This window comes from Sorghum bicolor, chromosome 1 (assembly GCF_000003195.3).
Source record: "Sorghum bicolor cultivar BTx623 chromosome 1, Sorghum_bicolor_NCBIv3, whole genome shotgun sequence".
Classification (NCBI taxonomy): domain Eukaryota; kingdom Viridiplantae; phylum Streptophyta; class Magnoliopsida; order Poales; family Poaceae; genus Sorghum; species Sorghum bicolor.
Window position 1 is genome coordinate 3,023,948 of NC_012870.2, and position 27,087 is coordinate 3,051,034.

The 27,087-nt window shown below is 43.9% G+C and overlaps 3 protein-coding genes and 1 pseudogene across 5 annotated transcripts; 3 read left to right on the forward strand and 1 right to left on the reverse strand.

Moving 5' to 3' along the window:
• On the forward strand, nucleotides 1,134-15,778 carry LOC8057393 (probable DNA gyrase subunit A, chloroplastic/mitochondrial). Of its 3 annotated transcripts, none has more exons than XM_021454857.1 (27): nucleotides 1,134-1,681; nucleotides 2,473-2,542; nucleotides 2,662-2,727; nucleotides 3,772-3,873; nucleotides 4,268-4,312; nucleotides 4,425-4,523; nucleotides 4,626-4,712; nucleotides 5,175-5,245; nucleotides 5,348-5,456; nucleotides 5,554-5,616; nucleotides 5,751-5,816; nucleotides 5,912-6,000; nucleotides 7,158-7,206; nucleotides 7,913-7,999; nucleotides 8,068-8,161; nucleotides 8,599-8,669; nucleotides 8,768-8,857; nucleotides 9,656-9,781; nucleotides 9,886-10,046; nucleotides 10,525-10,606; nucleotides 10,687-10,851; nucleotides 10,945-11,046; nucleotides 11,321-11,445; nucleotides 14,616-14,736; nucleotides 14,939-14,993; nucleotides 15,086-15,182; nucleotides 15,289-15,778. In XM_021454857.1, the coding sequence occupies exons 1-27, from the start codon at nucleotides 1,272-1,274 to the stop codon at nucleotides 15,377-15,379; spliced, it is 2,793 nt and encodes a 930-aa protein (XP_021310532.1). In that variant the 5' UTR covers nucleotides 1,134-1,271; the 3' UTR covers nucleotides 15,380-15,778. The 3 variants fall into 3 exon arrangements, with proteins under 3 accessions (XP_021310532.1, XP_021310524.1, XP_021310528.1); XM_021454849.1 differs by having other exon boundaries at nucleotides 1,135-1,681; nucleotides 15,083-15,182; XM_021454853.1 differs by having other exon boundaries at nucleotides 1,136-1,681; nucleotides 9,889-10,046; nucleotides 15,083-15,182; nucleotides 15,289-15,682.
• Nucleotides 11,473-14,214, forward strand: LOC110433144 (annotated as a pseudogene).
• On the reverse strand, nucleotides 16,304-19,009 carry LOC8057077 (ADP-ribosylation factor). The gene is made up of 7 exons (XM_002466175.2): nucleotides 18,769-19,009; nucleotides 18,286-18,447; nucleotides 17,530-17,600; nucleotides 17,176-17,295; nucleotides 16,970-17,088; nucleotides 16,734-16,815; nucleotides 16,304-16,602 (listed from the first exon to the last, which is right to left on the reverse strand). Exons 2-7 carry the CDS (start codon nucleotides 18,431-18,433, stop codon nucleotides 16,597-16,599), a joined length of 546 nt encoding a protein of 181 aa, XP_002466220.1. The 5' UTR covers nucleotides 18,434-18,447; nucleotides 18,769-19,009; the 3' UTR covers nucleotides 16,304-16,596.
• Nucleotides 22,184-23,624, forward strand: LOC110436255. The gene is made up of 3 exons (XM_021462780.1): nucleotides 22,184-22,648; nucleotides 22,737-22,962; nucleotides 23,039-23,624. Exons 1-3 carry the CDS (start codon nucleotides 22,199-22,201, stop codon nucleotides 23,476-23,478), a joined length of 1,116 nt encoding a protein of 371 aa, XP_021318455.1. The 5' UTR covers nucleotides 22,184-22,198; the 3' UTR covers nucleotides 23,479-23,624.

A 27,087-nucleotide genomic window follows, 5' to 3' on the forward strand; every position in this document is an offset into this window, starting at 1 on the left:
AGATGTGGAAGCTAGAGATATGTGATGCCAAAGTGAGCCATACCCCCCTACTTTGGTGATTGTATTTTTGTGTAATGATGTGTATGTTTAGCCATTAGAAAGTAATAAAGATTTGCACAATGTATATAACTTGAATATTGTTGGTCCTCCTCGAATCCTCCTCAAGCGATGTCTCCATCAAATCGCCAGCCGATCAGTTGACGACGAAGTGTTCTGATCTTTTGATATGAACAATGTAATGGCTTGTTTTCAGCCGGCGAGGAAACTAACATTGCTTTTCCTTTTTTTTTTCCCCTTTCAAGTGAGTGGTATCGAAATCCGTTTTCCATATCGTTTTGTTTAGCCATTACTTTTTTGTTTCGTTATGATAATCCTAGATTGAAACTTGAGGGTTGCTTTTTTCCTCTTAACGAAAGACGTGTATGAAAATAGATCAAGAACGTTTGCGAACAGAAGGGTCACTTTTTTGCGCGGCAAGCCTTTGCGTAATGCGTACTGTTCCGTAGATGATGTGATAGATTAAGGTTTGGTAGGCCTCTGTCTCTAGTTCTTGTGGCGAAGTAGCTTTTTTTTGAAGAAGAAGATAAGACCTTTTAGCTATGTTCGGTTTGTCCGAAATCCACCCAATGATCAGTTCAGCTAGAAATCGTTACGGGTTCCTAAAAATGAAACGAACCTTAAAGTGTTTAGCAGATCAGTTTCTCTACAATTTCCTAAAGCCATTTTTTTACATACCGTTTGGTACAGCTTCTGCCAAGCTGGAGTTTCTTTTTTTTTTTTGAGAAAAAGGAGCTGGAGCTGTTTTTTCAGACCTAAGGTCCCAACAGGCGCTCGAGCCGTGAAGTGGGCAAACTGAACAAGCCATTGTGCCGCAGCAGCATCCAAAATCTTGGCCCAGAGGGATTCAGCCCAGATTATAAAGAGGCCCAGCCCAAACCGAACCTGTCCGGTCCGACCTCACGGGCACCGGGGCACGGCGACCCTGGCGCTCTCTGCTGGACCGCAGAGCCGAGCGAGCATCTTGAGCCGTCGGATCACACATCCACGCCTGTCACGCACCGGCCGCCGCGTTCCTCTATCCCGTGCTCTGCGCCTCGGACCTCGGTGTCCCTTTCCCGAAAAACACTACTCCTCCGCCGTCTCCTTCGCGCTCCAGGCCCACCCTGCCATCCCCATCCAAAACCCTCGCAAAACCCCACCTCCGCCTCCCCTACCGCCATTCTCTTCTCCCCCCATGCGGCAGTAGCCTCCCTGCTGCACACGGCGAAGCGATGGCCCTTTCCGCCGCGCTCCGCCTCCCGCTCCCGCGCCTCCTCGGCCCCTCCGCCACCATCCTCGGCGCCGCTTCCCGCCGCCGCGCCGCCGCTGCCACAGCACCCGCGGCCGCCCTCCGCCTCCTCGCGGCCTCGTCCCCCACTCCCGCGTCCTTCTCCTCGCGGCCCGCGCGCGGCCTCCGCTCGCGCCGCCGCAACCGTGGCGACGATGGGCGCGCAGCGGCGCCGGCGGCGGCCGGCGGCGGGGAGGACGGCGGAGGTGGAGCTGCGGTCAAGGAGCGGATTCTCCCCGTAGAGCTGCACAAGGAGGCCACGCAGGCCTACATGTCGTACGCCATGTCCGTGCTGCTCGGCCGTGCGCTCCCCGACGTCCGTGACGGCCTCAAGCCCGTGCACCGCAGGATACTGTGAGCTCTCGCCTTCTCTTCTCCGCGTTCCTAGTTCCATGTGTTGCTTTTTGGGAGTAGGAAATACACGTGGCAGATAAGCTATTTTGAGCTGTACAGACCGCATAAATGCTACATTGTGTTTGCTCGAAGAATGGAAAAGTTCAACAATACATATGGTGACATGGATTGGGAATAGGGGCCCAAGTAGTGTGCACAAATCGCTCTGAGGGAAGTACATTACAGTTACAGCCCATGCTATTGCTTGTTGGATGGTTATGAAATGTCTTAGTTGTTCAAGGTATTTACTAGTTATACATGGATACTGTTCACTTTGTATAAGAGATGCCCTTTTGGCTGATGTAGCGTTGCCAACTTACCTATGCCTCATTTGGAATGTGGGAATTCCATGGGAACAATATTTTTTTCCTTGTAAAAATCCTTATTTCCAAAATGCCTATTTGCCATGACCTGTTTTCAGCTTGACAAATAACTACTTCATATGAAGTTTGTCTGGAGAGTCTTATTGGGTCCTTCCCAACGAAGCAGAGTTGTTGTTATGACCTGCATTTGTTACCTTCTCTGAAATATTCTCATGTTTATTTACCACCTGCATGTCTTCACCCATAACTTATAATTGTTATCTAAAGGACTTATTGTCAAGGAACTTCCAATTTCAAAGTTTTTTTGGGGGGCATATACAACTCTATCCATATAGCTGTCTCTGACTCTATGTACATCATACTTCCCTTATATTCCTTTTACTGACCTTGCTCCATCCCATTTGGGTGATTTCTAAAATCTGTCTGCAGCTATGCCATGCATGAGATGGGCCTTGCGTCTCGTAGGCCATTCAGAAAATGTGCCAGAGTTGTTGGTGAGGTATGCAAGCAGGAACTTGTTTTAGTTAGCTATAATTTTGTTCAATGATACTGCAGCTTGTGTGATACCATTCTTCCTATTTGGTATTTTGTTGCCGATTTCCCCCCCTAATTTTTCAGGTACTAGGCAAGTTTCATCCACATGGAGATACTGCTGTATATGAAAGCTTGGTTAGAATGGCTCAGGTAAAAATATTTTGAATGTTATTTGATTAATGAGTCAGTGCATTGTTATCTGATTGCAACCTGCAAGAGACATCTAGCAAGGTCTGAACTGAATAAAAATTGTACACTGCTATCAGCTCTTTGCATCAAGGCTCTTAGTATGCTTGTTTGTTATCATATCAGTTAATTTGAAAATAACATTAACTGTTTACTCCATGCTCGGCAGAGATTTACATGTGACAATTGTACTAAAATATAACATTATATTTTTGCTAATCATTATTATCGGGGCAAACCATTGTTTACTACATTTGCATCCCAGCTTCCCCTAAGGGCACCCTTAACAGTTTAGCTAATATGTTAGCTTATACTTTGCCACATCATTTTAAGTTAGTACAAGCAGTCCAACAGTCTAGCTCTTAAATCATCATCGTGGGCCCCACCTCCTTTCTTCCCCACCCACCGTTGTCGTCTTCCTCAGGCTGCCCTCACGCCGCTGCTGCTGCCCTGCATGCTTGCGCTAGGCTGCCGCCGGGCTTTGTCCGTGCAGAGTGCCGCCACTGCGCGTGCTCACTTTGGGTCGCCGCTGCGCGTTCTTTGTGCTGGAGCTCTGCTGCTTGTACCAGAGCGCCGTCGCGCGTGCTCCCACTAGGCTGCCGCCACCACGCCTGGCGAGCCACTGCCCTTCTCACGGACTACTCTCTGTGTGTCTTGTGTCTTCAAAAGAGAAAAAGAGCCATGGGCCATGGCCATGCGTGCGTGAAGAGAGAAGCGAGAAAGAGAAAAAGTGAGGAACAGGGATGGGCATGCCCACACGAGCAACTCCTAACTTGTTCGAGCTAGGCGTAGAAACAAGAGCAAGCTCTTCTTTTTCTCCCTCTTCTCTCTCTTCCAAGTAAGCAAAATGCTGAGGTGGACTTGTTGGAGCTGCCCTAATGTTTGATCGTGCTCAATTATTGTTAAATGTTCCTACTTGGGTTTTCACATATACATTCTGCAGTTAAAGTTATGTCTGTTTTGCACATTTTCTGTAAACTACAAGTTTTTATGGTTATGTTCTTTCAGGATTTTTCCATGAGGTACCCGCTTGTTCAAGGACATGGAAACTTTGGCTCAGTAGATGCAGACCCTCCTGCTGCTATGCGATACACGGAGTGCCGCTTGGATGTAGGTTTGGTTCCAAATTTATTAAGTCATGTACATCCGAAATATTTTATTTGCACAAAAATGTATGGAATATTTTGTTACACCTTAATTAGGTAACTGCTAAGTTTGTTTATTATGTACATTCATCCCTACTGAACTCCATGTTGTGAAAGGCACTCAAACCATTTATTGATTTCATACTGCATTCATCCCTACTGAGCACAGTTTTTTTGGAAGTCACGCAAGCGCTACACGTTTTTTATGGGAATAAACACTAATTATTGTTCTTACTAAGCACTTTTAGCCTTTTAACCACTTGAAATAAATGAATTCAATATATCAAAATGATATTTACACTGCCTATCTGTCAACTATGAATGCTTTACTATCGAATGACATTCTTGTTGTGTTGCAGTCATTAGCAGAAGCCATGTTCTTGACTGATCTGGAGCTCAACACAGTATATCTCTTCACTCACTTCTCTGATGTCATTCTCATTACGTTATTGTTGCGTGAGTGCGGTGTTGTTCCTTTTTCTCATCCTTTCTATGCTGCTGCTTGTTATTTGACAGGTTGACTTTGTGCCAAACTTTGATAACTCACAGAAAGAGCCATCTCTGCTGCCAGCTCGTGTCCCATCTTTGTTGTTGAATGGTTCTTCTGGGATTGCCGTATGAGCTCTTATTTATTTAATTAGTTTACTACACAAGTGATAACTAATCTGGTATTTACTTATGTACGAAAATGGAATTCTTTCTAATGTTTGAACTCAGGTTGGAATGGCAACAAATATTCCTCCTCATAATCTGGGGGAGCTTGTTGATGTGCTTTCTGTTATTATTCAAAACCCTGAAGCTACAGTGAGTAATATACCACTCCCTCCATTTGGTTCTCTATCTTTTAATGTCATTATACTACATATATAGTTCTTATATTATCTACGCCTTTTTGTTTGCATGTGTTGTATGCGTGTCAATCAAAATGTCTAAGCAATCAGCTGATAATTTTTCCCTTCAGATAATTATTGGCAAATCCTATATGAAGCAAGGAAGAACAACTGCTTAGCATGTGCAAATGATCTCTAGGAATTTGACGCTTCGTTACAGAATCATCGGAATTATTTTGTTAACTGCTGAAGTAGATAGCAGAACAATAATCTCATTGTGTGGTTTGCTAGCTCCCTAGATGAGTGTCACTCGTTCAGTTCGTGTTACATTAAAAAATGAATTAGGCACTGTCACTGTTAAGTTCTTTTTTATTCTGAGTCTGTAGATATCTCATACACTTCACTTTTTTTTGGTTCCGTTTCTTGCATTTGAAAGCTCCAAGAACTACTGGAATGCATGCCTGGTCCTGACTTCCCTACAGGAGGGACAATCCTAGGAAATCAAGGGTATTTAATCCCTTTTTTCCTTTGGTCTTGTTGTTGTCTTTGACTTCTGCGCTAACTTGTGTACCCACCTCCACCTCACTACCTTTCCCACCTCTTAAATAGTATTTTGGAAGCATATAAATCTGGACGTGGCCGCATTGTTGTGAGGGGAAAGACTGACATCGAAACAATTGACGAGAAAAGCAAGCGCACAGCTATTATTATTAAAGAGGTATGAGTTACAGATTTTGTTTTTGGAGTAGTGTCTGGCATCTCTACTGTTGTTTGTTTGAGGGCATGAACTTACTAATTTATACATTTCTGCGCAGATTCCATACCAAACTAACAAAGCCACTCTTGTGCAAAAGATAGCTGAGCTTGCTGAAGATAAGGTATATTTATTTGGAGCAGATTTAGTTGTCTGGTTGGTCTTAACCTGAGTCCATTCTGTGACAAGTTTGATATTTTGTTAGTGCCATGATGGAAACATTAAGAATTCCTACAATTGGTGTGTTCTTATGTGCAGGTATTGGAAGGTATAAGTGATATTAGGGATGAAAGTGACCGCACTGGAATGCGTGTAGTAATTGAGGTTCGCACCACCATCTTTTATTTGTATCTGGAGTCTAGGGATATTAACTTTTGTTTTTTATGTCTAATACTTATTTTCCTTGTACACTGCTCTAGCTGAAAAGAAGTGCAGATCCTGCCATTGTCCTGAACAACCTGTATCGTCATACAGCTCTGCAGTCTAGCTTTAGCTGCAACATGGTGGCGTAAGTACTCTTAAAGCCTTAAACCATTTCTGTACACAATTACAACAAAGCCTTTACAATCAAAGAAAACAAGGTGCCCTAAAAGTCGGGGTAGTCTCGAATGCTTAAGCCGTTTCTACAACTTAGTAATTTCACTACATTTAGTTTTGTGTTTTACAGCAAATAGGAAAACAAGTTACTCATTTTATTGATTCTTGATGTTGCTCTTTTCCTCCCAAAAGGACATGGCAGTGAACAGAAAAGTCTCTTCTCATTTCATTCGGACGTGGTCTTTGATTTTGTTTTTCTCTTGTTCTTGAATCACAGTATAAAACTATAAATCTCCTCTATTTCTTCATCTTGTTTCTGAATTTGGAAGTAAGATTACTGTCTTAATGTAGAATGCTTGAAATAATACTGACAAAGGAACAACTAAATTTAGGTTGTGTTTGGATGGTGATGCTAGCTGACACTACCACTTTCATGGAGGGGTAGTTTGACTGGCCATTTTTTTGGGGTGCTGTCCAAACTTCTGCCATAAAAAATATTAACCAAATTTTCAGGGCATGGCCAAATTTTGGCTTGGCTAGGTAGTCACAATGCTACATGTTGTCAATACCATTTGAAATGGTGCTCTGAACAAAATCAAATTTTAGAGTTCAGTTGTTTGGAAATAGAAAATGTTTCAATGCTTTCATTTTGACTTATCAAGCATTGGGAATACCAAAACCTTGATCAGATATGCATCCCTGATGGCACATGCAAATATCTTAGATGCTGATCTGCATCTTTGAGCTGCTCATGATCTTGTAGTTGAAGTGATTGCATTAGTTAGATCTTACTTCGTCCATCCCAAAACGAATGTAAATCTTGTTTCCTGAGGAGTCAAACAATCCTGAGTTTGACTAGATTTATAGGGAATATTATTATCTTTAGATTGGTTTATTATGATATTTATTGCATAGTTAATCTAGTGATACTTATTTGACATCATAAATATTAGTAATTTGTAATTTTTTATATATATTTGGTCAAACCTTGCAATTGTTTGACTCCGGGAAGCGAGACTTCCATTCTTTTTTATCTGTTCAGTATATTGTTAGCATTACAATATAGGACAAGAAAAAAATTCGCATCTTCTAATCTCACGTCTGTTTTATTCTTCTTGATCTGTTCAGTATACTTGATGGGCAGCCAAAATTGATGGGACTGAAAGAAATTCTTCAGGTGCTGTTGCGTTATTTATTTATTCTTATTATGTTTTTGCACAAATAAAATGTTGATTTTACAAGCCGCATGCTAATATGCTATATCTGATATGATGCTTGTTTTTAACTGACTAAAGGACATAAATCACATGATACTTTAAAACTAACTAGCATTGGGCATCCTTGTATACATGGATTTACCGAGGGCTCAAATTAGATGTTTAGGATTCTTCCTTTTATAAAGAAAATATTAGATGTTGCGCTATCACCAGTCTGTCGAGGAGGTACCATCTGGCTACTAAAATGTCTAGCAATAATAGGTGTTTATGTCACTTCTTTTGGATGCATTTGTGGAGGGCTCAAGTAGCCGTTCCCAATATTAACTACTTTCTTAGATACCAGGCTTTCAGCTGAGTATTAACTGCAAAGGATGTTTATTTTTCACTTAATAGCAAGGGCCACACTGCCACAGTACTGATGGAATCAAGCTGAGCCTCTATCAATATATAATTTCATGTTGCTAACAAGAGTGTACATTGATATATAATTTAGGTTGACATCTGCACACTAATGTTATAGCCCTTACCACTTATGTGTGCATTTAATATTTTGTATCCTTAAGTTACATTTCCTTTATACAATGTCTATGATTGCTTGCATAATGATGTTGGCTCTTTATGAACCTGAGATTTATTTTCCCATTTTAAACTCTGATTCTGCTTCAGGCGTTCCTTGACTTCCGATGCTCTGTTATTGAAAGGCGTGCAAGATATAAACTTTCACAGGCTCTAGAAAGGAAACATATCGTGGAGGTAAATTGATTTAGGTTGGTTAGCTTCTTTGGATGTTGAAAGGTTGATGATTAATTTACTTCTTGCAGGGAATTGTTATTGGCCTTGACAATTTGGATGCCGTGATTCAAATGATACGAGAAACATCAAATCACACTGCGGCAACAGGAGCTCTAGTCAAGGGTAACATTTTTCAGTTCTATTATGACATGTTTTGTCTGATTTAGCTACTGTGCTGATCATTACATGAAACAAGTGTAGACACTTTATGTTGGAATTTGGAGCACCTTAATTTTCTATGCTTCCTACCGTAGTCCTGCACTTCTGGTTCAGCTCCTCCTAAAACACATTAACTTTGCATGTGAGTGACTTAGTGCTATGGTGCTTATCGTAAACTTCGCTCCAATGAAGAAGATTCCAATGAAGAAGATTCCTAAATCCTCGATATTCAATGATCAGTGATTTCCTGATAATCTAAAGCTGTGCAGTTTGCCATCCAATGTGCCTTGGACATTAGATCGTGCTTTGCTAAACAAAAACACAAACTTGATGAAAGGGAGATTATAAAAATATTATTGTAAAACAGAATTGTTTCATATGTTTAACCTGTTCATGTGCAGAATTTGATCTATCTGAGAAACAAGCTGAAGCTCTGTTGGATATCACACTAAAGAGGCTCACTTCCCTTGAGGTTTCTACACTTGAATTTTATTGTGTTGACAGCTATTTGATTGAACTCGATTCCTATCTCCTACCCGATGGAGTTGAACGGACATCTGCTTTTTGCAGCGGAAGAAATTTGTGGATGAAGCTAAAATCTTGTCAGAGGAAATTTCTAAGTTAAATGAGCTTCTGTCAAGCAAGGAACTTATCTTCCAGGTTTGACATTTCTTCATATTTACATAATCTGCTGTATGTTCATAATTCATGTGACACTAGTTTAAGTTACTGTGCATATGGCATGAACTGCACAAACTCCTTTCCTAAGGACTGGAGGATTGCAAATGATTTTACATGGGTCTATACTTTGTGCAACGTTGGTAAAGAATTGATCTAACTTGTCAGGACATAGTACATGGCAATAAAATTGGTTGTTTTCCCATTAGCTCTGACTGTAGACTGAAACTGCAAGGCTCTGGATACATGGGCAAATCATGTTTGTCCCATCAAATTTTGTCCAAACTTTTAGCTCTCCTATTAGAATCCCTCTTCTGCACAAGGAGCATGTGACTTCGTTACTATACATTTGGGAAATGTGAATTAAATAATTGTACACTTTGTTTCATTAAACTGTGTTACTTCCAACCGCTCATCATTTTCGTATGAGATAATGCAGTCAATGTTATTATTGCTTATTTCATTTGAAATCCATTTTATGGTAATATGTTTCTTCCTCGCTTGATATCACTGCAGTGCTTTTATAGAGAAAAAAAATGATGATGAACCAATGTTTTTGCTGCTATGTCTTTAGTGTATAGTTTTTTTTCCTTATTAAATATAGTTGGAGCACATCTGAGGATTTTGATGTCAACAATACCTTCCTAGTTTTTATGTTTAAATAAGTGCTTGAAATCTCACACATGATTAAAAGTTCTATGAGTATATTCGTGTTAGTTTCCTTTGCATTTCTCATCTTATTGCGCTGCCAGTTACTAATTGTTCCTTCTGACATTTTAGCTTATACAACAAGAAGCCGCTGATTTGAAAAACAAGTTTTCTACACCACGGCGTTCTTTGATAGATGATTCAGTAAGCTGTGAAGTTGATGATATTGATATTATCCCTAACGAGGAAATGCTTTTGGTGCGAGCAATTGTCTATTCCTACCTTCTAATTATCCAATATAGTTTTATCCTCACTCAATTACCCCTTTTTTTCTGCCTCTCTTGACATGCCTATACATCTAGAAGATTCTTAGTGAGAAAGGCTATGCTAAGCGAATGAACCCCAACACATTCAGTTTACAACATCGGGGAACCATAGGAAAGTCTGTTGGAAAGATGCGATTAAATGACAGCACATCAGATTTCATTGTTTGCCAGACACATGACCATGTTCTTTATTTCAGGTATGTGAACCAGGAATGAGTAAATCTTTTAGCATCTTTGGATGTTCTTTGCTTTTAAGCACTACATAAGCTACTTTAATCTGTCAACTTCCTCCGTGACAGATATAAGTCCATCTAAGTTTATCCTAAGTCAAAATCTGACTAGCAATATTTATAAAAGGGTATCATCTTAAATAAAAAAAGATTGTATTATGAAAGTATTGTTCTTAAGGAATCTAATAATTTCAATCTCATGTTTGTCATATATATAATTTCTTAATATGCTAATGGTCAAAGTGACTTACGACTGTCCTAGATGGACTTATATTTACTATCGAAGGAAGTAGAAAGCATGTTTGAACCTATACAAACACTCCTGGAATTTACTTGTTGCATTTGAAAGCTGCCCGCTTGGATTTGTACTTACAGTGGGCATGTTATGCACTTTTCTATTCTCATATAATGTAATGTAATGTAATGTAATGGTGTTTACTTTCAGTGACAAGGGAATTGTATACTCAGCACGTGCTTATAAGATACCAGAATGTACTAGAACTGCTACTGGGACTCCGTTGGTACAGGTGCAGTGATAAATGTTAACTTGGATTAATGAAGTGTAGCAGGCAATATGCTAACATTTGCTACTTCATTCTTATTTTAGCTGCTACCTTTATCTGATGGAGAGCGGATAACCTCCATCATTCCTGTTAGTGAATTTGGTGAGGACCAATGTCTAGTGATGCTCACCGTTAATGGCTATATCAAGAAAGTACCTCTTAATGCCTTTTCATCAATCAGATCCACTGGTATCATATCAATTCAACTGGTATACCATCTCATTTGCTTGTGTTTCTTACACATACCATATCATCATTAAAATGTGATACACATCTTTGATTCAATAACTACTAAATGTTAGGTTCCTGGTGATGAGCTTAAGTGGGTCCGTCGTTGTGGCAATGATGACCTGGTTGCATTGGCTTCACAGAAAGGGAGGGTTATAGTCAACTCATGTGACAAGGTATGCTACAAACACACATCTTGGTGTGTTGATATATTGATTGGTATGTGAGTAAATGGGAACTGCCAGCAGATTTTATATCAGTGTACCTCCTAAGAATAAAACTATTATCACGGAAGTACAATATTTTAACTATGTTTAGAGTTTCAGTAAGTTCAGTTTTTTATACCATTCAAGATTTGTTTGGTTGACTATGTGCGAAAGAGCTTGCCATTTTGGGTTGCACTACTTACTAACATATATTTCCTTATTCTTATATTCATGTTTCATCCAGCTTCGTGCCCTTGGAAGGAATACCAGGGGTGTATATGCGATGAAGCTAAAAGAGGGTGATAAGATGGCTGCCATGGACATAATTCCAGCAACGGCGCACAAAATGCCTGAAAAAATTGACAGGAGGTAATTTCATCTATAGTTTGGAAGCTGGCTAGTAATTGGCAGTGTGTAGTATGGGTTTGTAAAAAAAAGGCCCCGTTTGGATATGAGGTATTTTCAATGTTCAGCTAGGCGGCGATTAGGCGGCGACTAGGCGCGACTAGTCGCGAATCGGAGGCTCCCCGCCTCGCCTATGGGGGTAGGCGGAACCTAGGCGGCGGCGGCTGCGCCGGTGGGGCTGGAGAGCATCCGGGCGGAGCTTCGGCGGGCGGAGCATCCGTGCGCAGACGGCGGCGAGCGCCGCGGGCGCGGGCGCGAGGAGGAGACAGTCGCCGGCGGGGAGGAGCAGCGCGGGCGACGGCGTGCGCAGAGAGAGGGAGCAGCAGGAGAGGGCGGCGGCAGCGGGCAGAGTCGCGACTCGGGGACTCGCGACGCGGCTTGCGGGGAGACGGGGTCACGGGAGGGATGAGAGAGTTGGGCTAAAGTGGGCTGTTAAATGGGCCTTCTATTCTTTCCCCTTCCATTACTACTACTTATCTATTGTTTTTTCTTTTCTTTTAAGTGTTTACTAGCAAAAATGCCCGTGCGTTGCAACGGGTGATAAACAATTATATTCCTATCATCAATTCCAAACTTCAATGGTCAATAATGTAGCATATAACCTTTTTCTAATAGTAAATCTTAAAAAGTACAGAAAAGAAACTTGAAAGTAAAGTAAAAAATATTAATCTTTTTTTAGCAACAAGTAATAAATTTATTTAGACTTAAACAACTTTTGGCCCACTTAGCATGTTAAACAGCCGCACGGGCTGTAACCTGGTCCTGGTAATTTCCCTATGGGCCAACTTATCCCATCGGCCTATAAGCGTATGGAGCTTCCATGATCGTCCGATCCTGATCAACGGCTCTCCTTTCTGGTTGAACAAAACTCAGCCCCGACCAGCTCCCTAACCCTAAGTCCCCACTCCAGCCGCCGCTCATGCAGACCATAATGCACACCGCACGGCAGACCAACCAAGCCGCCACCCAACAGCGTGACAGCACCTTGCATCCATGTCGGAGTCGAGCGCCACCACCAGTCCTTGAATCCATCTAGTCCTAGATCAGCGGCTCCTTGCAGTCCGGGATGAAGACCGGCGGCCACCAAGCCAATCAGGCACGACGGCTCGGGAGCCTACGACAGCACATGCAAGAGTCAAGATCCTCTTCCTCCCCAGCTCTTCTAGCTAGCGGGCGGTTGCTGACACTACTGAAGGCCTTTGCTGACACTATCGGATACCTGTGCAAGATTTGGCCTTCCCGTGTTTCCATCCCAAATCTATTTTGGACTCTTATTTTGTTTTTGTGTGGGGATAAGTCCAAAAGCTAGGTACTTCAGTTTGATGAGATGCGTGAAGGTATTTGGGATGCATTTTTATTGATCTGAGTTTTTATTTGTGGATTGTTATACTATGAATGTATGTATATTATTACTTGTGGGCTGTTATTTGTGATGGGTGACCATGATGAACTTATTCGGGTATGGGGATCCCGTGGGGATTAATTCACCGAGCGGGGACATTCCCCAAGCACCCACTGCCTCCCCCAGGGACCTCGTCGAGACCCAATCTAGCCTGATCCTGATCCCCATGGCGCCCAAGGCCGAGGAGAAGCCCGCGGCGAAGAAGCCCGTGGCGAAGAAGCCAGCACAGGAGGAGCCAGCGGCAGAGAAGGCAGGCCTCAGCGGGGAAAGCGTCTCTTGGCGGGTAAGTCCGCGGGCAAGGAGGGCAGCGAGAAGAAGGGCAAGAAGAAGGCGAAGAAGTCGGTGGAGACATACAAGATCTACATCTTCAAGGTGCTGAAGCAGTGCACCCAAACATCGGCATCTCGTCCAAGGCCATGTCCATCATGAACTCTTCATCCAAGACATCTTCAAGAAGTTGGCGGCGGAGGCGGCCAAGCTGGCACGGTACAACAAGAAGCCCACCATCACATTCCACGAGATCCAGACCTCCGTCCGCCTCGTCCTCCCCGGCGAGCTCGCCAAGCATGCCGTCTCCGAGGGCACCAAGGCTGTCACCAAGTTCACCAGCTCCTAGGCGAGCGGTGGGATCTGTCTCGCCGAGTCGTCGTTTCCGTCTTGCTCGGTCTTCGGTTCCGTTCAGGTAGTAGGGTGGGCGTTGCAACGGTGGTAGTTGCCTGTGCGTTTGCTCGGTTTTGGTTTGGATTTACATACATATGCGCTGGTTTTGATTACAACAATTGCAGCGTGGATTGCCCATCAGATCCGACAGGGACACCTGCGCTCGATGGCCGCACGAGAGAGGCCAGACGACCACACGAGAGTTTTGGCTAAAGGCGGGGGTTACCCGTAAGACGCGCGGGCTGACTCAGGGACCAACGCGAGAAGGCAGAAGAAAATCTTTGGCAGACTGAAATTTTCATAATTTAGTAGTAGGGAGATACATGTATTAGGTCACCGCCTAGCAAAACGCCTAGGAACGCCTAGGCGCGATTACTCCCGACTAGGCGCTAGGCGGAGGGTCAGCGCCTAGATTCCGCCTAGCGCCTAGCTGATCTTTGGGTATTTTTGTAGTATTGGAAAAATACTACAGCGAGTCTCTGCTGCAGCCTCCAGCAATCCACATCTAAGGGATTGCGAAGATGAGCTCCTCCATATTATTGCTCTGTTTGTAGTAGCAACTTGTCTTTGCTGTTTGCTCCTCCATCTTCTTGCTATGTGAAGATGACAGCAAATCTAATGATAAAACTATGTACCTCCCAAATTAAGTGGTGCATCATGAAGGTCCTCTATATCAACTTGTCTTGATGCTTGCTTTACAGTGTTTATATTATACTCTATACTACATAGTATATATAGAATATTAGTAATCCTGATATATACAGCACGACATTAGCAGCATTAGAAAATGTGATAAGAATTTGACGATATCCTAAACACTGAAAATCCAGTGATAATGGATATAGTGCTGAAGTATAGGCACTGTATGCTGCTTATAAACAACTTTCTCTCATATACTAATCCTGAAACCAACCTTTTACTTCAATCCGAATTGGTTCAGTGTCCATTAAACTTCATTTGCACTATCCTGTCTCCAAGCCATATTTGTTAATGTATATCTTCTTATTAGTTTGGTTAGTCCCTGTACTCCAGTTCTAACCAATTTGTCTTTATATTATGGACGCTGCTCCAGGGTCAGAGATTTGAGTCCTCCATGGTTGCTTTTCGTAGCTGAAAACGGTATTGGGAAACGGGTGCCCTTAAATGCTTTCCGGCTATTAAATTTCAATGCTGTAGGCTTGCAAGGCTACAAGGTATGATGAGCTTTTGGTCATCAGTTTCCGCTACCAGACATTTATAAATTCTTCAGAAGTATTCTAAAATTCAGTGCTTTTGGCTTTAAAACTGATTTCTTATAATGATGCATTATGTATATACAAGAGAGTTTAGGAACGTGTTCCATTTCTTGGGTGCATTTAACCTGTTTGATTTGGTGTATTCTATTTTGTTTTGCAGCTTCCAGAAGATTGTCGTTTAGCTGCTGTATTTATTGCTGGTCTTTCACTCACTGGTACCATCTCTGAATTTGTTTCTCCGTTCTATTTCAAGATTTGTTGTATCCATCATGTTTTATGCTGTTGCCTGTGATTTCAATGGCAGAAGACGGTGAAAGTGACGAGCAGGTTGTTTTAGTTAGCCAGAGTGGCACTGTGAACAGAATCAAAGTTAAAGATATATCTATCCAGTCTCGACACTCCAGGTAATTCAATGCTTTAATAAAAGCGTGTAGCTGGTTCCAATCCATTACCTTCCCCTTTTCCTTCCCCATTTTTTTCAACCATGCTCTACCTCTGTTGGGAAACCAGGGGAGTAATTCTGATGAGGCTGGAGCATGCCGGAAAGATCCAGTCAGCGTCACTGATATCCGCTGCGGCAGCAGAAGTAACAGAAGATTAGTCTTGCACCCAAGATGCAAGTAGTTTAGTCTGAATTGAATCCCTGGTGTATGCCGCATGCCAACTGCACATTGAGCATGCATTTTTGACTGGTTTCCTGTTGCTAATAAGCGTCAGGAATCATGTAAAATTCCACGCCAAGGAATAGTCAGTAGCTTATCATTTGGTGGATGTAAAATGGCGGCATCTGGCTTGCAAAATCCTTTTGGGGTTTTCGTCTTTTGTTGGCCCTGCCCCTGAGGTATTCTAATGATTGCTATATCTAATGATTGCTAGGTGTTAATTTTGGCTTGTTTGTCTGATTTTTTAACGTATTCACTAACTAAATATTCACTCCTGTCAGAAATTTCTGGCCTTCTGTCGTCAGTTGTAATGACCGAAATAAGGCCTAGTGTGAAAATTTTTGCATTTGGCTACTGTAATATTTTCGTTTGTTCGAGACTAACTAGGTTTAAAAGATTTGTCTCATAAATTACAGCAAATTATACAATTAATTTTGTTTTTATCTATATTTAATACTTTATGCTTGTGTCGCAAGATTAGATGTGATAGAAAATCTTAAAAATTTTGGGAACTAAACAAGTTCTAAGTTAAAAATCCAGACACGGTCAAGACAGCGAGATTTAAATACGCCGAACCGGCCTTTGCACAGAAGTGGTGAAACAAACGTTGTAGTTAAAGCAGTGCACGCAGCGATGCATTTCAATACGCCATCAGAAGTACAGAATCCGTGCCATCGGCGAAAATGCCATCATTCTGATGTGATTGTGTTCATATGGACCATGAAAGAATCTCGTAATATAATGGCAACCAATTGACGCATCTTCTCTTTTTAGCTGTTTGGTTCAGAAACATCTGAAGGCCCAAATTACATAGAACAATCTACCATGCATTTCAATACACCAAAACTGCAGAATTCATGCCATTGGTGAAAACATATCATTCTGATGTGATTCTGTTGAACATATGGACCATGAATGAATCTCGTAATGTAATGGCAACCAATTAACTCAACTGAACTCTTTTTAGCTGTTTGGTTCAGAAACATCTCAAGGCCCAAATTACATAAAACAATTTAACTGTGAAAACTTAAGCAGAGCTCAATAACTGTTGAGCTCAGGGCATACATCTTACATACGGAAATATCAACCCAACCCTAAATATCCAGCACCATCATCATCCAAAAGCTCCTAGATGATCCAAACCTCGCTTGAAAATTTAGGACTGCAAGGGTCGTCAAACAGACAAGGTGAGTAAAGAAACCAACAATTTCTTTGAAATTGAGATCACAATCAAGTAGTGGAAATATTTGCAGTCATCATTTTTTTAGGAAGTGTCTAACAAGGTGAGCATACCTTGCTTGCAATGTTGCTGGACAGCCAATCCAGGCCTTCGTACAATCCCTCACCAGTTGTAGCACAAGTGCTTTGAATGTACCTGTCACCAAGATTTAATGACTCGTTAAGTCTCAGGCTGGCTGCTAGCTAGTACTACATTATATTACCAAGCAGATATATGACACTACGACTACAGCAATATAATAATAGCATACGAGAAAAGAAAAAAAAAATCTGTTGAGAGTGTATGTTACCAATGACGCTGGCGAAGTGAATGCAGTCCAAGCTTATCAGTAATCTCAGCTGCATTCATAGCATTTGGAAGATCTTGCTTGTTAGCGAACACAAGCAACACAGCGTCACGCAACTCATCCTGCAACCATTAACATCTCCATAGCTGTGAGCACAACGCACATAATTACATACCAGGGAAAGGATTCTCAAGGGCACAAGAATTTACCTCATTCAGCATCCGGTGAAGCTCATCCCTTGCTTCAACAACACGGTCCCTATCATTGCTGTCCACAACGAAGATGAGACCCTGTGTATTCTGGAAGTAATGCCTCCACAGCGGCCTGATCTGTTTTCAAACAATGGGGTAGGGGGATATCAAGGCACAATTTGAACTAAACACAACAAGTAAATTCAGAAATCAAACAGCAGGACGTAGAACAATATTTTTTGAAGTGTACAAGAGAGGCACTAAGCAATATAAAATCATCTATTGGAGAAGTGAGAAGCAGGATGTAGAAGCAATGCCATCTTATTATATTTATTAAAATGTTTAGACGCAAAATTCGATCGTCAATCTTACCTTGTCCTGACCCCCGACATCCCAGACAGTGAAGCTGATGTTCTTGTACTCCACAGTTTCAACATTGAATCCTGTATTTGAAGGTAAGTCAACATGAGAACACAGAATGTTGCAACTCGCAGGTAAAGGCAGAGGCATGTTTGTGTAAACCTACCTTGTAAACAAAACAGTTTGATTTTAAGTGAATAATTTAAAAATGGAATGGGGTGTTCAAGCTGCTTTGGCAAATCCCATATTCCGTGTGAACCAAGTATTCTTTTAACAGTCACTACTAGTCACTATCATTCTTCACTTCATTGTATTTAACTATTTGAGTAAATTTGCTGCTCCATCAGCTTGCTAAAGAGGCTTTAATCCGTTCATGAGTTGTTTGATTAATTGAGTGATCACAGCAGCCAACACGTGCACTAATCAATTCAGTGGAAGAGGGTGAACGTCCTATGAAGTATTAACAGAAATGCATTACCCTAGTTCACCAGTCTTGTTGCACCCAGGTATTTTTTATTAATGGTAAAAAAATGATCAAAATGGTGGATACTCACGTAGCCATGTAGACAGAATTTTCAATTATTATTAAACTAGGTGGCCGTGGAATTATCCAATAACTATTTGGAAGCCTTGTCCTACATCCTGATACCGCAACGATGGTGGGGATGCTTATGAATATATCTATTTGGAAGCCTTGTCCTACATCCTGATACTTAATACACGAATATATCTTCACAACGTGATGCTTATGAAGGCTGGTGCGCTCACCGATGGTGGGGATGGTGGTGACGATCTCGCCGAGCTTGAGCTTGTAGAGGATGGTGGTCTTTCCGGCGGCGTCGAGCCCCACCATGAGGATCCGCATCTCCTTCTTGGCGAACAGCCGGCTGAACAGCTTGGTGAACGTGAGCCCCATCTCTCCCCTCTCGCCTGCAACAGACAAAACACCAAACCCAGCCCATCAGAACGCTGATCCACCACACGCCCGTTCCCTCCCGCAGCCACAGGCTGCTAGATCTACGCGCACAGCACCCAGATCCACCTCGGGATCGAGCTTCCACCGCGGCGCGCGGAACCCAAGGCCGCGATACGAGATCCGCAGGCGAGCGGATCGATCCACACGCATCCCAGCACGCGCACGCTCGCAAACGGTCGACGAGAGCTTTCTGCCTAGAGTAGATCCCGGGTGCGGAGGAGCGATCCTCCACCGGGGGAGAGGGGTGAGGTGGGTGGGACAGGGGTGGCTCTCACCTTGTCGGAGGATCCGATTCGCGGTGGTGGGTTCGCCGGCGACGCAGCCGGGGACGGAGAAGGCAACGGGCGGAGACCGGGAAGGAGAGGCTCTGGGGTGATGATGCTTTCTGGCGGTGGAGCGCGTCCTCGCCTGTTTTATACGGGAGTCGGAGACGGAGCCCACAGGAGGGAGCCGCTTCCTTGCGCTGCGGCCTGCGGGGTCGCGTCAACCGAACGCGTCTCACCTCCACCGCATGTGTGCATATTCGACTGCAGGCACCAAGGAGAGGATCGCTTTGTCCGTTGCGTGATGCACGTAGCAAAATCCTTCGTAGCAGTACGGGCCTTGTTTAGTTTCCAAAAATTTTGCAAAATTTGTTAGATTTTCCGTCACATCAAATCTTTAAACGTATGCATGAAGTATTAAATATAGATAAAAATAAAAACTAATTGCACAGTTTGGTCGGAATTGACGAGACGAATCTTTTGAGTCTAGTTAGTCTCTAATTGGACAATATTTGTCAAATACAAACGAAATTGCTACAGTGCTTATTTTGCCAAAAATTTTGGAACTAAACAAGGCCACGGTAAGGTTCTCAGACAGCTATGTTTGCATGCTTGCGTGGATCCATTATAGAGTACTCGATTAACATTGGTTTGTCACTGAACTGTAATATGTAGCTGTGTATCTATAACCATCTTTCTTTTAAAAAAATATGAATTCCTAAATCCAAATTTATAAGATTTGTAAGTATTTTCCAAATAAATCTACACATATAACATATATGCTTTGAAATTCGGTAATTTGATAATTATTGGTGTTCATACTAATAAATTAATCTTGTCCTTATCGTGTGTGTGAAATGGATGTAAGGCCTGTTCGGTTGCACCGATTTGCAGCAACAGTTGCTGCAAGCTTGACACATAAACGGTAGCTAGGAAGCAAAAATTTAGCCAGAGTGCCAATAATGTCAATAGTTATTTGCTAATTAGGCAGAACTGATCAGTGATCCCCTTCACCGCTGCTCTCCTCCTCCCAATTCCATGGAGCATCTCTGTTCGGCAATGGGAGCTTCACGATTCCTGTTCCAGGACACCATCATCGAATTTGTGGGAATTGAGAATCCGAGCATGGCTACCGGTTCCGAACAATGGATGGTGTGGGAATTTCCCAGCTGCGATAGGTCTTGTTCACTTGAGCTTATTTGTTGATGTTATGGCTTTTTAGATAAACAAAAAGACTATATATTTTTTCTTTCATCCTAGTTAATCTAGGGATTTTTTTTTCTCTCAACTTTGTGCATATGGACAAATCTTCGACTCAACATTTGTATACTTGTATTGTGAATTATCCTAATTTTTTTTAGTAGAAAATGTAAAAAGGATGTCTGACCAGAAAAAGTTAGGATAGGACACAACAACTGTTGAGCTAGGGGTGTCACATATATTTACAAATATTTCTTAGAAAAGAACAAACTAGACATGAGAGCTAGGCACAGATATTTACAATATATAATAGATATTATAAACCAATAGAAACTCCAAGGATCTCTTTGGATATTGGTATTAGAGGTACTGGAATTGAATTGGTTACAATACCAGGGTTACAATACCAAATCTGTTGTTTGGATGTCATGGAATTGCATGTTAGAATCCATTATGATGACAAATACCATTTTTTTTTCTTTGGATGTGTATAAACTGGAATTGATGCATCTTCTCTTTTATCTCCATTGTGCCCATGACAACCCCTATCATCATCACTAGCGGTGGTTATGCCACCATTCAACTGTACAACGAGCCCCATCTCCTGCTTAACAGTGCCTTCCATCGAGCTAAGAAAATAAGATGGTGAGGAGGGAGCTCAGAGCTAAGGAAGAAGAGGGCGAGGAGGTGGCCGGACCTTGACCACACCCATGGAGACTAGACCTCGATTGCGGGGAAGCTCGACCACAGGTATGGATGTCGGACCTCGATGAACGACGGGAAAGCTTGATCTCTGACATGGTAAACGGATCTTGGCGTCGGCAGCCACAACAACTGGAGCTCGATGAACGTTTGTGGGGCGAGCTTGACTGCAACCTTGGGGAGGCGGATCTCGCCAGTGGACGGTCCTCGACGGGAAGCATGGCAGGAGGAGCTAGATGGCGACGAAGTTCATGGGGAGGGTAGAGCTCCCCGGTGATTAGCGGAGCTCTGGGATAAATGCGCTAAGAACACAGGACCTCGGTCAGGGGTGAAGCTTAGCGATTGCAACAGGTAAACCTCGAACAAGACGGAGCATAGACCAATTCCCTCCAATTCGGAGGGTAATGGCTTGGGATTATGGGTGAGGAGAACATGTGGGGTGACTACCCTATGGTGTTGAAGTTTATTTCCAATTCTAAATTCCAAACCATCCGAACAACAGGTATTCAGAGTAACCAAAACCAATTCCAAACTCTAAGCCTAAATATCTACACCCAAATGCAACCTAAGGAACAACTGAGAATTATATGTACAACACTTGCAACATTGGATCCAAGGTGTGGAGTAAATCATCTCTCACCAGATTCGTTATGATAAGGTCGTTAGATTTAGTCCAACATAAAAAATTGATAGTAAGAACAACATATACCGTGTGTTTGGATGGAAGGTTGGGACCAACCCGGATGGGTTGGACCCGTTTTTGGAGTGTTTGGATGGGGGTTGGGGAAGGGATGGGTTGAACCCCAAAGGAATATTCGCTGATTATGCGGGTTGAACCCGTCCGCCGAATTTCGACGGACGGAGCCGCTCCCCTCTCCGTGTTCACCCCCGAGCACCACCTTATCTCTTCACCCCCCAACCTTATCTCTTCAGGCAGAGAGGAGCCCGACGCCGCCCTTCATCTCCGACGCCCGCCCGACGCCGCGCCGTCCTCTCCACCGCCCGCGGTGTGCCGGTCTCTCCCGGAGGCCGCGCCGGCCGCGAGCAGGTCGAGCGAGGCAGGTCCGCCCCGCGAAGGCCGCCGCCGGTCCGGGCCAACGGCGCCAGCTCCTCCACCGCCTGACGCTGCCCGGTCCTCCACCGCCCGACGCCGCCAGCTCCAACGCACGGACGAGGTGCTCCCAAGTCCGCCACCCCAAGGTGCATCTCCGGCCCTCAGGTCCGCCGCTCCAAGGTCTGGTTCTCCTCCACTGCATCTTCCTTCTCTGAATCCCCAGTGATTTCATAGTGATTTCATAGCGACTTCATTGATGCCATTGATGAAATGCTCAGCGGGGCCGCCGTTTGCATACAACGCCTAGATGGTTAGGAGCACCCTTTTATATGGAATTGGATGGGGTCTGCTTCTAATACTTGCTTTTTACCTACCTGAACTATATTGATTGTGCTGTTGTGCTTCATTGTGCTGTTGTATGTAGAGATGAATACCAGGCTCAAGGCATTTGTTTTTGCTGCTGCTGCACATTGGTTGTTGTGTGTCATGGCAATTGTTGCTCGGTCTAGGAAAAGAAAACGGGTTGCAAGAAGGGAGGGGATTACTTATGCACCAATATATGAAAGGGATAGGAAGAGAATGGAATACCTCGATGACAAAATCTGGAGGAATGACACAACTTGTTTAAACATGCTGAGAATGAACAAAGCACGTTTCTTTAGGTTTTGTAAGTTGTTTAGATATCGTGGTTTACTTGAAGATACCGTTCATATGTGTGTTGAGGAGCAAGTGGCAATGTTTCTGCATACTGTGGGGCACAATGTCAGGAATAGAGTAGTTGCAACCAATTTTGGTAGATCCGGAGAAACGGTCAGTCGTTATTTTAACAAAGTCCTTCATGCTATTGGTGAGCTACGAGATGATTATATTAGGCCCCCTTCATTGGACACTCCACCTAAAATTGAAGGAGACACCAGGTGGTATCCATATTTTAAGGTGGGAATGTCAACCTTATGTCATATTCTAAATATATTTTTTGCCAAACCTAATTGACCTAATCTTGACTTCTTTGTACATCACATAGGATTGTATAGGAGCACTTGATGGTACACATATTAGAGCCACTATTCCAAAGGAAATGCAGCATGCTTTTCGTGGTAGATACAAGCATTGTACTCAAAATGTACTGGCAGCCGTAGATTTTGACCAAAAGTTCACCTATGTGTTGGCCGGATGGGAGGGGACAGCACATGATGCACTAGTTTTACGTGATGCTTTATCACGTGAGGGTGGCCTTCGTGTGCCACAAGGTAATAGATTAACCTATGTCTTGTACATAAATTTGGTCTTCATTGAGATGTAACCTAACTAGGCATCATATGATAGGTAAATATTATCTAGTTGATGCTGGATATGGAGCGAAACCAGGATTTTTACCCCCTTTTCGGGGTGTACGATACCACTTGAATGAATGGGGGAGTAATCCGGTGCAAAATGAGAAGGAATTGTTCAACCGTAGGCACTGCTCATTGAGAATAATAGTTGAGCAAGCATTTGGGGCACTGAAAAGGAGATTCAAAGTTCTTGACGATGCCTCTCCATTTTTTCCTTATGAAACTCAAGTTGATATTGTTGTTGCTTGCTGCATTATTCATAATTGGGTGATTGAAGATGGGAGTGATGAGTTCAATGTCCCAAGTGACAACGATGAGGACACCCAGCATACCACATATGCTGGGACAGCAAGTGAGAATGCCATTATGCTAGCTTTTAGGGAAGGCTTGGCTGACCAAATGTGGGCAGATCGTCTAAGCCATGGAAACTAGTGTTGGTCAATGTAATTTGTGTTGTATTTCATTTGTTTGGACAATGTAATCTTTGTATTTGACGGCTGAAATTGTATTTGAGGACATATTTGTTACAAATAATTGATTGCTTCTTGTTGGCATTATTATTTGAGGACAGCAAGTGAGGATTAATATTTGTTGGCATTATTTGTTACATTTTTTAGGATTAATATTTGAGGACATATATTGCATTGTTTATTTTTGTAGAAGAATGGAACCAGAAGGCAGTTCAGGGACCGGTGGACATGCTACTTGGACTTCAACTTGGTCAGGCTACATGCTCGAGTACCTTGCGAATTTAGTGGTTAATGGCACCAAGACTTCATCCACCTTCAAGATGGTTCACTACAATGGATGTGCAAAGGCTCTCCAAGAGAAATTTGGCATTGTGCGCAGTGGTGAGCAGGTTAAGAATCACCTTAAGACATGGCAAAAGAAGTTTCGAAAAGTCTGCGACCTTCGTGGTTTGAGTGCTGCTGGTTGGGATGAAGATACCTTCACTATAACTCTTGATGATGAGCACTACAACAGCCATATTAAGGTATTTGTTGAATTATTAGTGCTCAAACATAGTTGCTGAATATTATTTGTCAAACATAGCTGCTGAATTATTATTTGTCAAATATAGCTGCTGAATTATTAGAAACATAGCTGCTGAATTATTAGAAACATAGTTGCTGAATTATTATTGCTCAAACATATAGCAGCTGAATTATTCCTCTATTCTAGGATCACAAGGCTGATGCTGATTTCCTAAACAAGCCTATTCAACACTTTGAGGAGATGCACACAATATTTGGAAGTACCATGGCTACCGGCAGATTTGCAAAGGACTCAAGTGTACCTCTAGGTACACAGGAAGAAAGTACAGATGACTGGGACAACGAGGTGCAGAGGATGGAGGTACAAAGTGGTAGTGGTATAGGTGCAACTCAGCAAGACAATGCTGCAACTTCATCGGCTACCAAGGCCACCAATCCTAACAAGAAGGACAAGGGCAAGAAGAGGGCCAGGCCTGACCATGATCCATTGGTGGCTGCAATTAAATGGGGAAGTACCAAGTTAGCCAAGGCGATAAAGGTAGCAGGGAAAGCAGACCATGATGTGCCGGCTGATTTGTATGACAACGTGATGGCTTTTAAGGTAGTTTCAATGAGACTCACTTATCCTTCTACCATTCCTACTTAGTCCAACATCCTCACATAGCTAGAGCTTTCAACTCCTTGTCTTTTGAACATAAATTCAATTGGGTTGCAAAGCACATTGCAGACAACTATCCTGGGCAGTAAGGGTAAGTTGGATGCTTGGGATGGTTCTTTTGTTAGTACCACATAGAACTTTATATTTGTGGTCTAAGTATGCTTGTACCTTGCTATGTGGACGTCTTGAACTTGCTATATATTGTGTAAGACTTGAACTTGATGCATTGTGCAAGCATCAGACTTGATATTGCTATGTGTAATGTACCTATGGATATGGCCTAAGACTTTTATTGCTAATAGGCAAGACTTTTTATGCGGTTATATTATTTGTTGCGTTGTTCCTTGATGCATGGTGCAAGCATGGAAAATATTGCTATGTGTTGAGCACAAATTATATGTTGGTTGCTCAAATGTTTCGAGTTTGTGATAAAATTACCATGTGTCATCACTTGATCGGTGTGCTGTTTATATTTGTGAGAATTATCATACATTGATGAGGGTAACCTCACCATTTCAGTGCATAGGTGACCATATCCAGGTTCTGTTCGAATCCATCCATCCAAACAGAAAATGGGATGGATCCCACCCCAGCTCATTCCTCCAACCAAACACAGAACGGTTCCAATCCATTCTCGCAACCAAACAAAGCAAGGGTTGGAGCCATCCCCAAAACGTGGGTTGGAGTGGCTCCAACCCAATGAACCCAGAACCAAACACACGGATAAAGAGTGATACCAAGCCCTATTAGTCTAGTCTTTAGAATTGAGTTAGACTCGAGTTCGGTGAGTTACGGGCTTCCGTGGATCTAGGTCTACAGGGGTGTTGGCTTAGGTATAGCGAGTCGGGTCGGTATCCGTTGCGCACTCTATAGGCCAACTCAAAAACTATATTCCAATAGCTTATATATTCCAATACGCTTGGACCTTCATCTACATAAGAGTTTTTCCTTTGCACGGTTCCTGCCAATAGCCCAAGAGCAGAGTTTAGACACGCACAACAAGGTCGCTGGCACTCCTGCTGCAGGGGTGTACAGCATGCTCGCTAGAGGATAATACCATCGTAGCGTAGCAGCGTTGATCTCTTTCCACGGGCATTGCATTGCATATATGATATTGGGGGTCTCTCGCCCGGACTTTTACGATCCGCGTGTGTCCCGCATTGCGTTGATCTCTTCCCAAGCAATTCGCGTGTGTCCCGCGCGCGATACAACAGATCGTGCGCTGCTCGAATTCTTCGACCATCGGACGCCCGCCCGCCCGCCCGCGGCCCGCGCCATGGTGATCATCAGCCCGGCCGTCGACGACGCCGATCCCCTCGCGGCGGCCAATGGCGCCCGCGCTCCTCGACCGGCGCCGGCGGCAAACCACTTCGACTCTTCTGCTGCATGGTCGCTCTTCGACGTCGTCCACGGCACGACGGCGACGGCAGACGTTGCTGCAGGCACTACGCCCTGGTGGAGCTCTCAGCCGCCAAATTATGCGGCGTCGACGACAGCCACCAGCTCCGGCGCGTACGACATCTCCTCGTCGTTTCCGCCCCCGCCGTCGCTCCAAGGCCATGGCGACGATCTCGCCTGCTACGCCGGGTCCATAATGGACACCTCCTTCCCGCCGCTGCCGGCGCCGCCAGCACTGTACACGCAGCCGGAGCTATCCTACTCGTACTACCTGCAGGAGCCGTTCCAGTCATGCTTCGCCGCACCCCTCGCTGTTGAACCTACTACCATACGGCCGCAGCTACAGGTGCCGGCGACGGAGACGGCGAGCATGCCGCTGTCGTCGTTGCACTACTCGCAAACGCAGCAAGCGACAACGACCGGTTCAGAGTCAGTAGAAGAAGCTTCCCCTGCACTTGCAGACACGCAGCAGAAGGCTCGAGACGAAACTAGGCCCGCTCCTCGACGTCGTGGCCGGCCTTCCAAACGCGAACGCGCCCTGGCCGTGTCCGAGCCGCCTGTCTCCAAGCCTACCAAGCGTGTCGCCGTTGGAAGGAACCGAGCCGCGTCGTCGACGTCGCAGACGATGACAAGCTCTGCCACCACGGCAGGCACGGCGACAACAATGTCCTCATCGGCTGCTGGTCAAGTCCCAGAGCAGGCTGGAGGTAGCAGTAGCAGCACCGGAAGCACCTCCGACCAGCAGACCGCTGCGTGCACAAGCACAAACCGCCCAATGGCGTTGCTCTGCGAGGAACGACGATGCGGCCAGCTGCAGCGGCCAGCCGTCAGCAACAGCGCCCCAGCAGCAGCAGGTGTAGTCGTAGAAGGTCATCATCAGCAAGCTGCGATCGCGCCGCCGGAGCTGACGATGGTGACGGGACCACCATACGCGGACACTTCGGCTGTCGGCGTCAGGTTTCACCCGACGGACCAGCAGCTCATCGGCTA